Raw genomic sequence first — 15,344 nt, 5'->3', positions numbered from 1 at the left:
TATAGATAGACTTGCCATGTTAAGTATGGCCGTCGTTCCCGCGTCGAAATTTTAAATTTTTATTTTTTTTGCGTAAGTCGTCCGTGAATAGGGATGGACGTAACTCACGTCTAAGTTTAAAAAATGACGTCCTAGCGACGTCATTTAGCACAATGCACGGCGGGAAATTTCGGAACGACGCATGCGCAGTTCATTCGGCGTGGGGACGCGCTTCATTTAAATGAATCACGCCCCCTACCCGCCGATTTGAATTCCGCCGCAAACTAAGTGTGATTCAGTTCCAGGCCACAGGGTTTCCCCAAAAAGTGAAGTCTGCTGGTATCACGGAGCCATCATGGTGATCATTCTGTGTCTCCCGTCTCTTATCCCCTCTGTGTTTCCATACAGGTGACACCCCCTGAGATCTGCGCAAGGAAAGACACCCGCTTCCTCACCCTGAGTGCCCACACCGGATGCCATGGGGTCCGTACCCCCCGTGTTACTTTGTATCACCCTGCTCTTCATCCATGATACCTGGGGACAAGGTACATACATGACCACAGTGCTGCTATTACCTAGAATCCTGAGCTGGACACTCTGATCTCTTCCCCACTCTGCACCCCTCGGAGTTTCTTAGATCAGCCCGGGTCAGAATTTACAAATCTGTGTTATCATTTACTGTCTTATCTGTACAGGTGAGAACAGGAAGAGAGGAGAAAAGGGGAGCAGGGAGAGAGCAGAATGAAGCAGGGAGGGAGCAGGAAGGGAGTGGGAAAGAAGCAGAGAAGGAGCAGGAAGGGAGCAGGTGAGATCAGGGTGGAAGGAGAAGGTGGGAGCATAGAAAAACCACAGAAGGAGTGTGGAAGAAGCAGATAGGAAGCAGGTAAATGCAAGGAGAAGGAGCAGGGAAAAAGACAGGAAGGAGTGGGTAATGAAGATGGGAAGGAGCAAGGAAGAAGACGGGAAGGAGCGAGGAAAAAGACGGAAAGGTGCGGGGAAAAAGACGGAAAGGTGCGGGGAAAAAGACGGAAAGGAGCGGGGAAGAAGATGGAAAGGAGTGAGGAAGAAAGACTGAAAGGAGCGGGGGAAAAGATAGAAAGGAGCGGGGAAGAAGATAGGAATGAGTGGGGAAGAGGATGGAAAGGAGTGAGGAAGAAAGACTGAAAGGAACGGGGAAAAAGATAGAAAGGAGCGGGGAAGAAGATAGAAAGGAGTGAGGAAAAAGACGGAAAGGAGCGGGGAGAGAGGTGGAAAAGAGCGGGGAAGAAGACGGAAAGGAGCGGGGAAGAAGACGGAAAGGAGCGGGGAAGAAGACTGGAAGGAGCGGGGAAGAAGACGGGACGGAGCGGGGAAGAAGACGGGACGGAGCGGGGAAGAAGACGGGACGGAGCGGGGAAGAAGACGGGACGGAGCGGGGAAGAAGACGGGACGGAGCGGGGAAGAAGACGGGACGGAGCGGGGAAGAAGACGGGACAGAGAGCGGGGAAGAAGACGGAAAGGAGCGGGGAAGAAGACGGAAAGGAGCGGGGAAGAAGACGGAAAGGAGCGGGGAAGAAGACGGAAAGGAGCGGGGAAGAAGACGGAAAGGAGCGGGGAAGAACACGGGAAGGAGCGGGGAAGAAGATGGAAAGGAGTGAGGAAAAAGACGGAAAGGAGCGGGGAAAAAGGTGGGAAGGAGTGGGGAAGAAGACGGAAGGAGCGGGGAAGAAGACTGAAAGGAGCAGGGAAGAAGACTGAAAGGAGCGGGGAAGAAGACTGAAAGGAGCGGGGAAGAAGACTGAAAGGAGCGGGGAAGAAGACTGAAAGGAGCAGGGAAGAAGACTGAAAGGAGCGGGGAAGAAGACTGAAAGGAGCAGGGAAGAAGACTTGAAGACTGAAAGGAGCGGGGAAGAAGACTGAAAGGAGCAGGGAAGAAGACTGAAAGGAGCGGGGAAGAAGACTGAAAGGAGCGGGGAAGAAGACTGAAAGGAGCGGGGAAGAAGACGGAAAGGAGCGGGGAAGAAGACGGAAAGGAGCAGGGAAGAAGATAGGAAGGAGTGGGGAAGAAGACGGAAGGGAGCGGAGATAAAGACGGGAAGGAGCAGGGAAGGAGCGGGGAAGAAGACGGAAAGGAGCAGGGAAGAAAACAGAAAGGAGCAGGGAAGAAGATAGGAAGGAGTGGGGTAGAAGACGAGAAGGAGCAGAGAGGAAGAAGAAAAGAAGGTGCAAGTGATAATGGGGAAGAAGCAGGGAGAGGGCAGTAGAGATCAGGGTGGAAGGAGCAGGTAGGGGAAGGGATGGAGAGAGGAGAAAGCAAGTAGTAGAGGGGAAGGAGCAGGGAGGGGGCAGGTGAAATCAGGGTGGAAGGAGGAAGGAACAGGTGTGAGTGGGGAATGAGCAAACAAGAAGCAAGTAGAAGCAAGGAAGGTGCAGGGAGGAAACGGGGAAGGAGTAGAGAAGTAGCGGGGAAGAGGCAGGGAAGGCGTAAGGAAGGAGCAGGAAGAGGCAGGGAAGGAGTAGAGAAGTAGTGGGGAAGAAGCAGGGAAGGAGTAGAGAAGTAGGGGGAAGGAGTAGAGAAGGAGCGGGGAAGAGGTAGGGAAGGAGTAGAGTAGCAGCGGGAAAGAGGCAGGGAAGGAGCCGGAAAGAAGCACAGAAGGAGTAGAGAAGTAGCGGGGAAGAGGCAGGGAAGGAGTAGAGAAGGAGTAGAGAAGTAGCGGGGAAGAGGCAGGGAAGGCGTAAAGAAGGAGCAGGGAAGAGGCAGGGAAGGAGCAGAGAAGTAGTGGGGAAGAAGCAGGGAAGGAGCAGAGAAGGAGCGGGGAAGAGGTAGGGAAGGAGTAGAGTAGCAGGCAGGGAAGGAGCAGAAAAGAAGCACAGAAGGAGTAGAGAAGTAGCGGGGAAGAGGCAGCGAAGGAGTAGGTAAGGGCCAGGGAAGGAGTAGGGAATAAGTGGAGAAGTAGCAGGGATGGGGCAGAGAAGCAGCAGGAAATGGAGAAGGAGATGGGAAGGGGAAGAGAAGGCATAGCGAAGGAGCAAAGAAGGAATGGGAAAAGGAAAGAGAAGAAATAGGAAATGTGTAACGTACCCGGTGGTGGAGCCTGAAGCGTTGAGGAAGACCTCTAATACAGCCCTGTTTCTGAAGTCCCTGGTAGGGTGACAGGGAATGCCGGAGCTCAGGGTGGCATGAGTGCCAGGAAAGTCTCTTGCTGGCAGGCGCTGGTATGCGTCTGGAATGTAGAAATAACAGGACCGCAACGCTTATGGAGAAGCAGGAGCCAGTGAAGGATGCAGATAGGCTGGTGTAGGACAGGCATAAGGAAGAGTCGAATAGTCCTGGTCAGCAGATAGCAGGCAAATCAAGTTCGGACAGCAGGCTGGAGAGTGGTCAGGAGACAAGCCAGAGTCAGTAACAGCAGAGTGGATGAGCAGAAGGAGCAGGCAGAAGCTAATCCAGGGAAAAGCCAGGCGTCAGTACAGGCAGCATTCAGGCAGAGAAGGAGAGGGGAGAGGAGAAGGAGCAAGGAGGGAGAAGTAGAGAGGGAGCAGGGAATAGGTGGAGAAAGAGTGGGAAAGGGGCAGAGAAGGAGCACTGGAGCAGAGGAGAAGGAATGGAAAAGGACAGAGAAGGAATAGCAAAGGCGTGGAGAAGGAGCAGGAAAGGAGCTCAGAAGGAATGGGGAAAGGGCAGAAGAGGAGTAGGGAAGGAGCAGGTATGGAAGGAGGAAGGAGCGACTGGGAGCAGGGAAGGAGCAGTGCAGAAGCAGAGAAGGCGAGGAAAGGAGCAGCAAATGAGCCTCAGATGAAAAGGGCAAAGGAGGAAACAAATGGGAAAAGGCGAGGAATGGGAAAATAGTCCTTTTTGGAATACAGAGGGAAATATTTCACCATCTGACTTAAAATTTAGCTCAGACTAATAATAATCCCCTTGTCATTGGGTGGCCTCTGTTCCCATGGTGGGACTCAGTAGATGTCACCATGCAGATCACCCCCCCCCCCCCTGTAATTTGTGTCTTCTGTTTGTAGTGGAGTTCCTCTCCTTGCCGGACACGGTGTCCATCAAAGAAAGTTCTCCCATCGGCTCCCCCGTCCATGCCTTCAGCCTGATCAACTGTACCAGCAACAACCCCACCGTCACCATCGACAGCGTCATCCCACCGGCAACGTACTTCAACACCCCAACGCAGACCCTCACCGGATCCGTCTTTGAATTACAGGTGAGACCGGCGCTGGCCGCACTGTCAGGGGGGGCTCTGTACCTGCTGAGTGCACAGAGAATGACTCTCAGCTGGAGGGTCAAACTAGAAACATTGGTTTCCGACCAAGACAGACCATTGTCCTAAATAGTTGCCAAAAAAATTGTGCAATCAGATTTTGTTGAGAAATCACTCGCCCCCTAGCATTTTTAGCTGCGGCCATCTTGGGTAAGGGCAGATGATTCATGTAGAATTTATTTCCTGGGATCCATCTGCCCTTATCTCAGGCAGGAGGTGGGGCTTAGCTGATGAAGCCCCTCTTCATTATATCATTTTGGTCTAGTCCAGTGGTCTCCAAACTGCGGCCCGAGGGCCGGATGCGGCCCTTTGCTTGCCTTTATCCGGCCCTTGGGGCACTATTCCTCCCACTGATACATGGCACTATTCTGCCATCTGACACCGACAATGGAGTACCATTTCTCCCACTGACACAATTAATAGAGCACTATTGCTCCCTATGATACCAGCAATGGGGCACTATTCCTCCCCCTAATACCAGATGTTCACCAACAATGATGCCAGGAAAATCTCTACTCCCGCTGGCCAAAGTCCGGCCCTCCAAGAGTCTGAAGGACAATAAACCGGCCCTTTGTTTAGAAGGTTTGGAGACCCCTGGTAGTCATTGGTGACAAAGGCCTTGCCTTAAAAACAAATCTACTCATTGTGCCTCACAGGAGGAACGGTACCAAGAGGCAATACTGATGTCAACGGCCATTGACCGGCTATCCACACAGTTTGCACCACACTCCTCTCACATAATAATTTATCAGCCACAATGGGATGTAATTGGTTTCTGTTTAAGGTGACACCAACAAGGGGTTTAATGTATTTCTATAGGGAAAATCAAGTAAAACACTTTTCTATTACTGGATGGAGCTGGGGAGGGTTTAAGGTCTGTGTCATCTGTGTCCCCAAATGGAGAGATTCCCTCTTACTTCCTGTCCAGGTGACAACATTGCTCCTAGTACAGGAAGTGAAGTGAACTCTTCCCAGTGGAGTCTTAGGCAGCAATAAGATCCTAACAGAAGTTTGAACTCCTTGCTCCATCCAATCGGGGGGTCTCCAAACTTTCTAAATAAAGGCCAGTTTACCGTTCTTCAGACTGTGGCCAGTGGGAGTAGAAAAGGTCCTTTGGTCAGTGAACACAGTGAGCATAAACAATGTCCCATCTTTGGTGTCAGTGGGAAGAATTGTGCGTGCCCCATCATTGGTGTCATTGGGATGCATTGTTGGTGTCATTGGGAGAAATTGTGCCCTATCTTTGGTGTCAGTGGGAGGAATTGTGCCCCATCATTGGTGTCATTGGGACACATTGTTGGTGTTATTGGGAGGAATTGTGTCCCATCATTCGTGTAACAGGGGGGCGCATTGTTGGTGTTATTGGGAGGAATTGTGCCCCGTCATTGGTGTTACAGGGGGACGCATTGTTGTTGTCATTGGGAGGAATTGTGCCCTATCTTTGGTGTCATTGGGAGGAATTGTGTCCCATCATTCGTGTAACAGGGGGGCGCATTGTTGGTGTCATTGGGAGGAATTGTGCCCCGTCATTGGTGTCATTGGGACACATTGTTGGTGTTATTGGGAGGAATTGTGCCCTATCTTTGGTGTCATTGGGAGGAATTGTGTCCCATCATTCGTGTAACAGGGGGATGCATTGTTGGTGTCATTGGGAGGGATTGTGTCCCATCATTGGTGTCATTGGGACGCATTGTTGGTGTCATTGGGAGGAATTGTGCCCTATATTTGGTGTCATTGGGAGGAATTGTGCCCCATCATTGGTGTTACAGGGGGACGCATTGTTGGTGTCATTGTGAGGAATTGTGTCCCATCATTGGTGTCACAGGGGGACGCATTGTTGGTGTCATTGGGAGGAATTGTGTCCCATCATTGGTGTTACAGGGGGACGCATTGTTGGTGTCATTGGGAGGAATTGTGCCCCGTCATTGGTGTTACAGGGGGACGCATTGTTGGTGTCATTGTGAGGAATTGTGTCCCATCATTGGTTTTACAGGGGGACGCATTGTTGATGTCTTTGGGAGGAATTGTGTTCCATCATTGGTGTCATTGGGACGCATTGTTGATGTCATTGGGAGGAATTGTGTCCCATCATTGGTGTCATTGGGACGCATTGTTGATGTCATTGGGAGGAATTGTGTCCCATCATTGGTGTCATTGGGACGCATTGTTGGTGTCATTGGGACGCATTGTTGGTGTCATTGGGAGGAATTGTGTCCCATCATTGGTGTCATTGGGACGCATTGTTGGTGTCATTGGGAGGAATTGTGTCCCATCATTGGTGTCATTGGGACGCATTGCTGGTGTCATTGGGAGGAATTGTGCCCAGTTTGGAGACCACTGATCCAAAATTAGGAAAGGGAATTTCTTTATCGTTACATCACGGGACACAGAGCGGCATTCATTACTATATGGGTTATATGGAGTACCTTCAGGTGTAGACACTGGCAATCTTCAAACAGGAAATGCCCCTCCCTATATAACCCCCTCCCATAGGAGGAGTACCTCAGTTTTTTTACGCCAGTGTCTTAGGTGTTAGTCATGGTTTAGCTTGCCTCCGCATCCTTGGGATTAGGTGAGCTACCGGTTCTGTCCAAAAAAGCCTGCGCGCTAAAGTGGTCAGTAACCGGACCCCAAACCCTTGGGGTATAGCCCATAATGCTTTCTTTTTAAGAGAGCTGGACCCTGGGCCCAGAACTTAGAAAACCTTTGGGGCGCCTAATGTTTTCTGTTTGCCAGGGTGCTGTATGGGCCCAGGACAGTGGATCCTTCATGGAAGAAGAAGGTTCCCAGGGCCTGAAGGTCTAGACATCCCCACGGAGATGGGGGAAGATTGGACCTCTTGCTTGGCAAAGTCCTGCGGCATGGAGCAGGTAAGTAAGGGGAAAAACCTGCGGGGCTTGGCTCTTAGCAAGTTTTTTCTGGGAGGTCACAGGGGACATGCCTAAGGTTATGCATTGCATCTGGCAAACCAGTCACATATCATGAAGATAGGATGGCTCTATATGTTATATTTCCCCATAAAAAGTGACCTCCCTGGTAGTGTTGGAAAAGCTGTGAGTGGGGCCTTTTATGTACAAGTGTATGTGTGTGTCAGAGAGCTATGCTTACCTGCAAGCCTCCAGGCGAAGCTCTATCCAGTCCTCTCCCTCATGCCTGCAAGGCAGGCAAAACGCTGACCTCCTCGTGTGTTCCAGGCCTGCGGCTGCAGGAACAGAGAGGCCCTTCCTCCCAACCCCCCCCCCCGTCGGCGGGCGCGCGCGCGGTGCGCGTGCACGTGTTATAGACGCATTTGGCGCCGTTTTAGCTGGGGGGGAAGGGCGGGTCAGTGGTTTAAAGGAAGGGGCGGCCCTTCCTTAGATGCCACAGCTCATTCATTTCTCTGGCTTAAGGGAGGAAGGACTGGAGTGAAGCACGGGGCGCTGAGGACACACAGTGGCCAGAAAGAATACTACAGTCTTCAGAAGATTGTGGTTTAGCCTAGGAATAGGCTGGTTTTCTTTTCCATCTCATAGTCTTTTCTTTGGCAATACTACTCAGGGGGATAGAATGTTTTTTCTTGCCTAGATTGAAAAAAAAAAAAAAGAAGAAAAGTTTTTCTTTGAAAAAAAAAAAAAAAGAAAAAAAAAAAAAAAAAAAAAAAGTGTCATCTAGGGTAGAGGAAACATTTTTTATTCCCCAAACAGGTGTTTGGGCATTTAACTATTATAAGTCCCAGGTACCAATAAGTAGCAGGTGTACCTCGGTATTGTACCATGGCATCAAGATCAGAGGGTACAAAGGGTGGGGATTCCCCCGCAGAATCTGAGGTCTCGGATAGAGCTATGCCGCTGCTTTCCCCACAGGGAGCCTTTGGGCCATCGGGGTCTGGGGCTAGAGCTGACGCGAGTCAACCCAACCCTAAGGTGGTCACGGAGGAGGTGTTACTCGCCTCTTTAAATGAGATGCGGAGAAGCATGGGAGAAATGATAGCCGCAGCCATGCGGGGTAGTAAGCGGAATAGATCTCCGTCACCCGTGCGCGGACCCTCGGAAGAGGAGGTCCTTTCCTCTGGGGAATTGGACCTCTTGGACAGAGACCAAGTAGGTTCAGGGATCGAAGATCCGGATACAGAGGAGTCTGGGGCAGTCTCCCTGAGGGAGAGCTGGTGGATTCAGGGCTTGACGGACTTGGTCCATAAGGCATTCAACCTGCCTGTACCAGATCTCCAGGTATCGACGGTTTCAGCTTTGGGCTCACTGAGGGCGCCTCAAAGCAGTGCTGTGTTTCCGATCCATCCTCTATTGGAGGAAGTCTTGTTCCAAGAGTGGAACAAACCAGACAAGGTTTTCTTTCCACCTAAGAAATTTTCTGTCTTATATCCTATGGAAGAAAAGTTTTCCAAGAGATGGGCTTCTCCTGCAGTAGACGCAGCCATCTCATGTGTTAACAAATCGTTAACATGTCCTGTAGAAAACGTACAGGTTTTCAAAGATCCAGTTGATAGACGCTTGGAAGCCCTACTTAAGAACTCCTTCACTTCTGCAGGGGCAGTAGTACAGCCAGCCGTGGCTGCGATTGGAGTCGCTCAAGCTTTATCGGATCAATTTAAGCAAATGCTTGAACTTATTCCTGCCGAGCAGGCAGAAGAATTTTCGGATGTCCCTAAGGCCATATGTTTTACGGTAGACGCAATCAAGGATTCTATCCAACAAGCGTCACGTTTATCATTATCCCTTATCCATATGAGAAGACTCTTATGGTTAAAAAGCTGGGAGGCTGAGCCCCCATGCAAGAAGCTCCTGGCAGGGTTTCCCTTCCATGGAGGACGGCTCTTCGGAGAGGACTTAGATAAATACATTCAGACCATTTCAAGCGGCAAGAGTACTCTCTTGCCAACTAAGAAGAGGGTTCAGGGACCTGCGTTTAAACGACAGTCCTCCCCTGGGCAGGGGCCCTCTAATGCCAAGCAGTATCGACGGCCTCCTGCAAGAACAAACTTCGGCTTCAACAGCAGATCACGAGGACAGGCTGTTAGGGGCAAGAGGCAGTGGTTTCGCAAGCCAGCAAAACCAGCCCCCAAGTCTACCTCATGAAGGGGCGCCCCCACCCACGAAGGTGGGGGGAAGGCTGCGACTCTTTTCGGAGATTTGGGAAGCCAGCATTCCCGACGAGTGGGTACGGTCTTCCGTGGCCACAGGCTACAAGCTAGAATTCCTAAGGTTTCCTCCTCCTCATTTCCAGGAGTCGAGGATTCCAAACGATCTGGAGAAAAGAGCCGCATTAAGGTCGGCTCTAGATCATCTACTTTCCCAGGAAGTAATAGTAGAGGTACCAGTCCTGGAACAGGGGCTGGGTTTCTACTCCAACCTATTCATCATCCTAAAGCCCAATGGAGATGTCAGGCCAATTTTGGACCTAAAGATGGTAAATGCATACTTAAAAGTCCGCTCATTTCGGATGGAATCCGTGCGGTCAGCAGCTGCCACACTCCAAAAAGACGACTTCATGGCGTCCATAGACATAAAGGATGCCTACCTTCATGTTCCAATTTATCAGCCACATCAAAGATATCTACGCTTTATGGTGGCTTCGCGTCATTTCCAATTCGTGGCGCTTCCCTTCGGGTTGGCTACGGCCCCCCGGGTGTTCACGAAGGTTCTAGCTCCAATCCTAGCCAAGCTAAGGATCCAAGGGGTCACGATCCTAGCATACCTGGACGACCTCCTAGTCATAGACCACTCATCTCCCGGCTTGGAACGAGCAGTGGCCCTCACGGTCCAATACCTCGAGAGGTTCGGCTGGGTCCTAAATCGAGAAAAGTCAGCATTCCAGCCCACAAGGCAGTTGGAATATCTCGGCATGAGATTAGACACGGAACAACAAGGGGTGTTCCTACCTCTGAGGAAGGTCAAAGCCATCAAGGAATTAATCCTACTGGTTCTAAGCAAGAAAGAACCGACTATTCGCCTATGTATGAGATTACTAGGCAAGATGGTGGCTACTTTCGAGGCGGTGCCATACGCCCAGAGCCACACTCGCATCCTGCAGGCAGCCATCCTGTCAGCATGGAGCAGAAGGCCACAGGCCTTGGATATCCCGTTGCCTCTCTCATCAAGAGTCCGGCAAAGTCTGTGTTGGTGGTTAGACCCTCAGAATCTACTGAAGGGAAAATCTTTCAGCCCAGTGGCTTGGAAGATAGTGACCACAGACGCCAGCCTGACGGGCTGGGGAGCGATTGTGGATGGTTCCACTCGCCAAGGTATTTGGGCAAAGCCAGAGAAGCTTTTACCCATCAACATCTTGGAGCTCAGAGCTGTTCGACTAGCCCTCAGGGCTTGGACGTCGAAATTGCAGGGGCTCCCGGTGAGAATTCAATCAGACAATGCCACGGCAGTGGCATACATAAATCACCAAGGGGGGACCAGGAGTCAGGCCGCTCAGAGAGAAGTGAGCTTGATTCTCCTATGGGCAGAGGCTCATGTGCCCTGCATATCGGCAATATTCATTCCCGGAGTGGACAACTTTCAGGCGGACTTCTTAAGCCGCCAGACTCTATGGCCGGGGGAATGGTCTCTGCATCCACAAGTCTTTCAAGCACTCTGCCAAAGATGGGGAGTGCCGGACGTGGATATCATGGCATCGAGACTCAACAAGAAGCTAGACAGGTTCATGTCCCGCTCAAGGGATCCGATGGCCTGCGGAACCGATGCTCTGGTTTGCCCTTGGCATCAGTTCAAGCTTCTTTATGCGTTTCCCCCGCTCCAGTTACTACCCCGCCTGCTGCGCAGGATCCGGGTGGAGCACATACCAGTTATCCTGGTAGCTCCAGCATGGCCCAGAAGGGCTTGGTACTCACTAATCCTAAGGATGGTAGTGGGAAACCCTTGGACTCTGCCTCTAAGGCCAGACCTGCTATCGCAAGGTCCGATCCTCCACCCTGCCTTACGGCATCTAAATTTGACGGCCTGGAAGCTGAATCCTTGATTCTCAGGGGTAGAGGTCTGTCTCAGAAAGTAATCTCTACCCTAATCAGAGCCAGGAAACCGGTCTCTAGGGTGATTTATCACAGGGTCTGGAAGGCCTATATAGGCTGGTGCGAGTCCAAGCTATGGCTTCCTCGCAAGTTCACCATAGATAGAGTTTTAAGTTTTCTCCAGCTAGGAGTGGATAAAGGATTGGCATTAAGCACAATCAAAGGACAGATTTCTGCCCTGTCAGTGTGGTTTCAGCGGCCACTGGCCACCCACTCGCTGGTTAAGACCTTCCTTCAAGGGGTCTTACGTATTAAACCTCCAGTTAAATCCCCGCTTTGTCCGTGGGATTTAAATCTTGTTCTGTCGAGTTTACAGAAACAACCGTTTGAGCCGTTGGCTGAAGTTCCTTTGGTTCTACTGACAAGGAAGTTGGTGTTTTTGGTTGCCATAGTTTCCGCAAGAAGAGTTTCGGAACTGGCAGCCTTATCCTGTAAGGAACCATATCTTATATTTCATAAGGACAAGGTCGTTCTCCGCCCTCATCCTTCCTTCTTACCGAAGGTCATATCCAGTTTTCATTTGAACCAGGATTTGGTATTACCATCCTTCTTCCCTAAACCTACTTCCAGAAAGGAAGGGTTGCTGCATACCTTGGATATTGTCAGGGCCATGAGGGCCTATCTTAAAGCTACAGAGAAGATCCGGAAAACAGATGTGCTGTTTATTCTACCGGATGGGCCCAAGAAGGGGCAGGCAGCTGCAAAGTCCACCATTTCTAGGTGGATTAAGCAATTGATCACTCAGGCCTACGGCTTGAAAGGGTTGCCTCCTCCAGTATCATTAAGGGCTCATTCTACTAGAGCCATGGGCGCCTCCTGGGCAGCACACCACCAGATCTCTATGGCTCAAGTTTGCAAGGCGGCAACCTGGTCTTCTGTCCACACATTTACAAAATTCTACAAGTTGGACGTAAGAAGGAATACTGATACTGCCTTCGGGCAGGCAGTGCTGCAGGCTGCAGTTTGAGACCCTCGGATTCCGGGGGCTCCTCTTTTTTGAGTTAAATTTAAAATTTAAAATTATTTTTCTCAACTAAGTTGGATTTATTATGATTTGAGTATATCTCTAAATTAAATCCTTTTGTCTTGGAGATGTTCTCCCTCCCCTCATTGTAAGCATTGCTTTGGGACATCCCATATAGTAATGAATGCCGCTCTGTGTCCCGTGATGTAACGATAAAGAAAAAGAGATTTTTAATACAGCTTACCTGTAAAATCTTTTTCTTGGAGTACATCACGGGACACAGAGCTCCCACCCCTCTTTTGAGGACCATTTTGGGAGGCATACTGCTTGCTACAAAACTGAGGTACTCCTCCTATGGGAGGGGGTTATATAGGGAGGGGCATTTCCTGTTTGAAGATTGCCAGTGTCTACACCTGAAGGTACTCCATATAACCCATATAGTAATGAATGCCGCTCTGTGTCCCGTGATGTACTCCAAGAAAAAGATTTTACAGGTAAGCTGTATTAAAAATCTCTTTTTTTTCCCCAGAGAAATACGAACCTTGTTGACTCTCTGTGCATGCTGGGACTTGTAGTTCTCCAGAGGCTTGAGGAGCAGATGTAGAATATGTGTGATGATGACGGGTGTATGACCTCACTGTGATTTGTCTGTTAGATTACACTCAGCAGTACGGCGACTCTGAACGCACAAGTGGTGAATGAGTACATCCTGGAGATCACCGCCGTATGTGGCAATGAGACCGTCACCAATCAGCTGTTTGTCAATATCCTAGACGACATCCCGGAGCCGCAATGTGAGCCGAAGTTCTCCAGCCAAGGTAAGACGGTGTCCCAACACCTTGCCCATCGTTATGTGACCAAACAGCTCCAGTAATAGGGTGCTTTCAGGGTTACCAATATGTAGGCAGTAATCCCTACTGCAGGTGGAGCTTAACCGAAGCAGCGGTGCAGAGGGGGAGGAAAGTTGTGGGGAGATTTGCTCCTCAGGGTTTGGAGCAGTGGCAGCTGGTGGGCTTTCTTTTGGGGGGGGGGGGCAAACAACCCTCCCCAGGGGATTATGAGAAGGAACCCATGGTTGGTGGCAGTCCTGGTTCCTGCAGTGCCATCATGGCTTCCTCTCCCAGAATATCTGTAGGGGGGTGCTTGTAGTGTCTGTACTGAATTTAGGAATATTAGTTTTAATAGTTTCTTTCTCTCGCCAGTTGGAGACTCTGTTGAAGTCTACTCCAATGTTCCGGCCTCCAGCAACATCTACACCGTGGTGTTACGGCAACCCAAGTATAGACCTGTGACGGTAAGGTGCTTATGGTATAATATGGTGTAAGAAAGTTGTGGCGCTGACTAAACCCCAGCTTGAGGAAAATTAATTGTATTTTTGTTTTGGATGGAGCAGGAAGGCTTAAGCCCTGTACACACCATTGGTTTGTCCGATGAAAACTTTTTTTTCCATCGGTGAAAAAAAATAGAACATGTTTTGAATTTTTCCTATGGATAAAAAAACGATAGAAAAATCCGATCGTCTGTGTGGAACTCCATCGGAAAAAAATCCAAGCATGCTCAGAATCAAGTCGACGCATGCTCGGAACCATTGAACTTTTTTCGGCTCTTCGTAGTGTTGTACGTCACCGCGTTTTGGACACGGTCTGATTTTTTGACTGATGGTGTGTAGGCAAGACTGATGAAAGTCAGCTTCATCGGATATTCGACTAAAAAATCCATTGGATTCGATTCTATCAGATATCTGATCGTGTGTACAGGGCTTTAGAGCCGCTTATCATTTTCTTATGACGGATGCCTGATTAATGAGCTATAAAGTAACTTGTAACATCTCTATATTTAGTGTATACAATATATAATAGTTCTCTCTATCTATATATATATTTAATATAGATATGTATATCAGGGCCGTCTTAATAGCATTATGGGCCCCTGGGCAAAGTAATGCACTGGGGCCCCTACCAGCCTGCCGTAATGTACACACTTACTTTAAAGAAATAAAGTATAAATAGTTGATAGAATTAAAAATATATTCATTGGTACTTTCAATAAAATGTATTTTATCAAAAGGAAAACATTCCATAAATCAAAGACATAGTCAACACAAAGGGCACAGTACAGGGGGGAGTGCAGGAGGGCACAGTACAGGGGGGTGGTCAGGAGGGTATAACACTGGGATCAGGAGGGCACAGTGTAGGTTCTGGGACACTTATATTATTTAATATACATAGGGATATTATATATAACATAAACACTCTATATGAGATACTATATAGTATCTCATTATAGAGTGTATATGTTACACTATATATATATATATATATATATATATATATATATATATATATATATATATATACACATGCTTATATATCTGTTATATAGTATCTCACTGTATAGTGTATATATTATGTAGTATCTCTGTATAGTGTATATGTGTTATGTGATATCTCTGTATAGTGTATATAGTGTATAGTATCTCTCTGTGGTATCTCTCTGTATAGTGTATATATTATGTGATATCTCTGTATAGTGTATATAGTGTATAGTATCTCTCTGTGGTATCTCTCTGTATAGTGTATATATTATGTGATATCTCTGTATAGTGTATATATTATATGATATCTCTGTATAGTGTATATATTATGTAGCATCTCTCTGTAGAGTGTATATGTGTTATGTGGTATCGCTCAGTGAATCCTTTTTCCATTCCTTGCAGTATAAGATCACCTCCCCCAGCCCTTCTCCATTCACCATCTCATCCAATGGAAATGTCAAATCTCCAGCCGCAGGATTTGCCAATGCCAATTTGGTGAGTCCAGCTCAATGTTCATTGGCTATTCCAGCACTCTCTGCCATCTCATGTACCCCCCATAGGAAGGTTGTGTGTGCGGAGGCCCCTGGTAAGTTGGGATGAGGGGGGTGCACTCACTTTGCCCCTGTCTAGAGCTCCTCATTTATTTCCAGCTCCTTGTAAATGTATATTGAATTTCCTCATGTGTCTATATGATAATTATGTACCTGGCTGCTACCATTGTTTCAGCAGCTGGGGTGGAAGTCATAAATTATGGGGTCTATCAGCTTTCATTTTTGCAGTGGTCAGACTCGCGGAGCTCGGGGTGGGTGCGCGCCTACAATGCTGCTT

General features: G+C 48.9%; 1 protein-coding gene across 1 annotated transcript in view; it reads left to right on the top strand.

Annotated features, from left to right (window-relative positions):
* The window catches only part of LOC120944984 (cadherin-related family member 4-like), a 42,781-nt gene that overhangs the window by 2,999 nt on the left and 24,438 nt on the right, over positions 1-15,344 (top strand). The window contains exons 2-6 of the mRNA XM_040358787.1: positions 388-524; positions 3,979-4,169; positions 12,858-13,020; positions 13,405-13,496; positions 14,919-15,011. Coding sequence (XP_040214721.1) covers positions 458-524; positions 3,979-4,169; positions 12,858-13,020; positions 13,405-13,496; positions 14,919-15,011 — 606 coding nt within the window. The 5' untranslated portion in view covers positions 388-457. The remainder of the gene's footprint in view (positions 1-387; positions 525-3,978; positions 4,170-12,857; positions 13,021-13,404; positions 13,497-14,918; positions 15,012-15,344) is intronic.

This window comes from Rana temporaria, chromosome 7 (genome assembly GCF_905171775.1).
Source record: "Rana temporaria chromosome 7, aRanTem1.1, whole genome shotgun sequence".
In the NCBI taxonomy this organism is placed as follows: Eukaryota; Metazoa; Chordata; class Amphibia; order Anura; family Ranidae; genus Rana; species Rana temporaria.
Note: the sequence above shows the minus strand (reverse complement) of the source record. Positions and strands in the feature narration are given on the sequence as shown.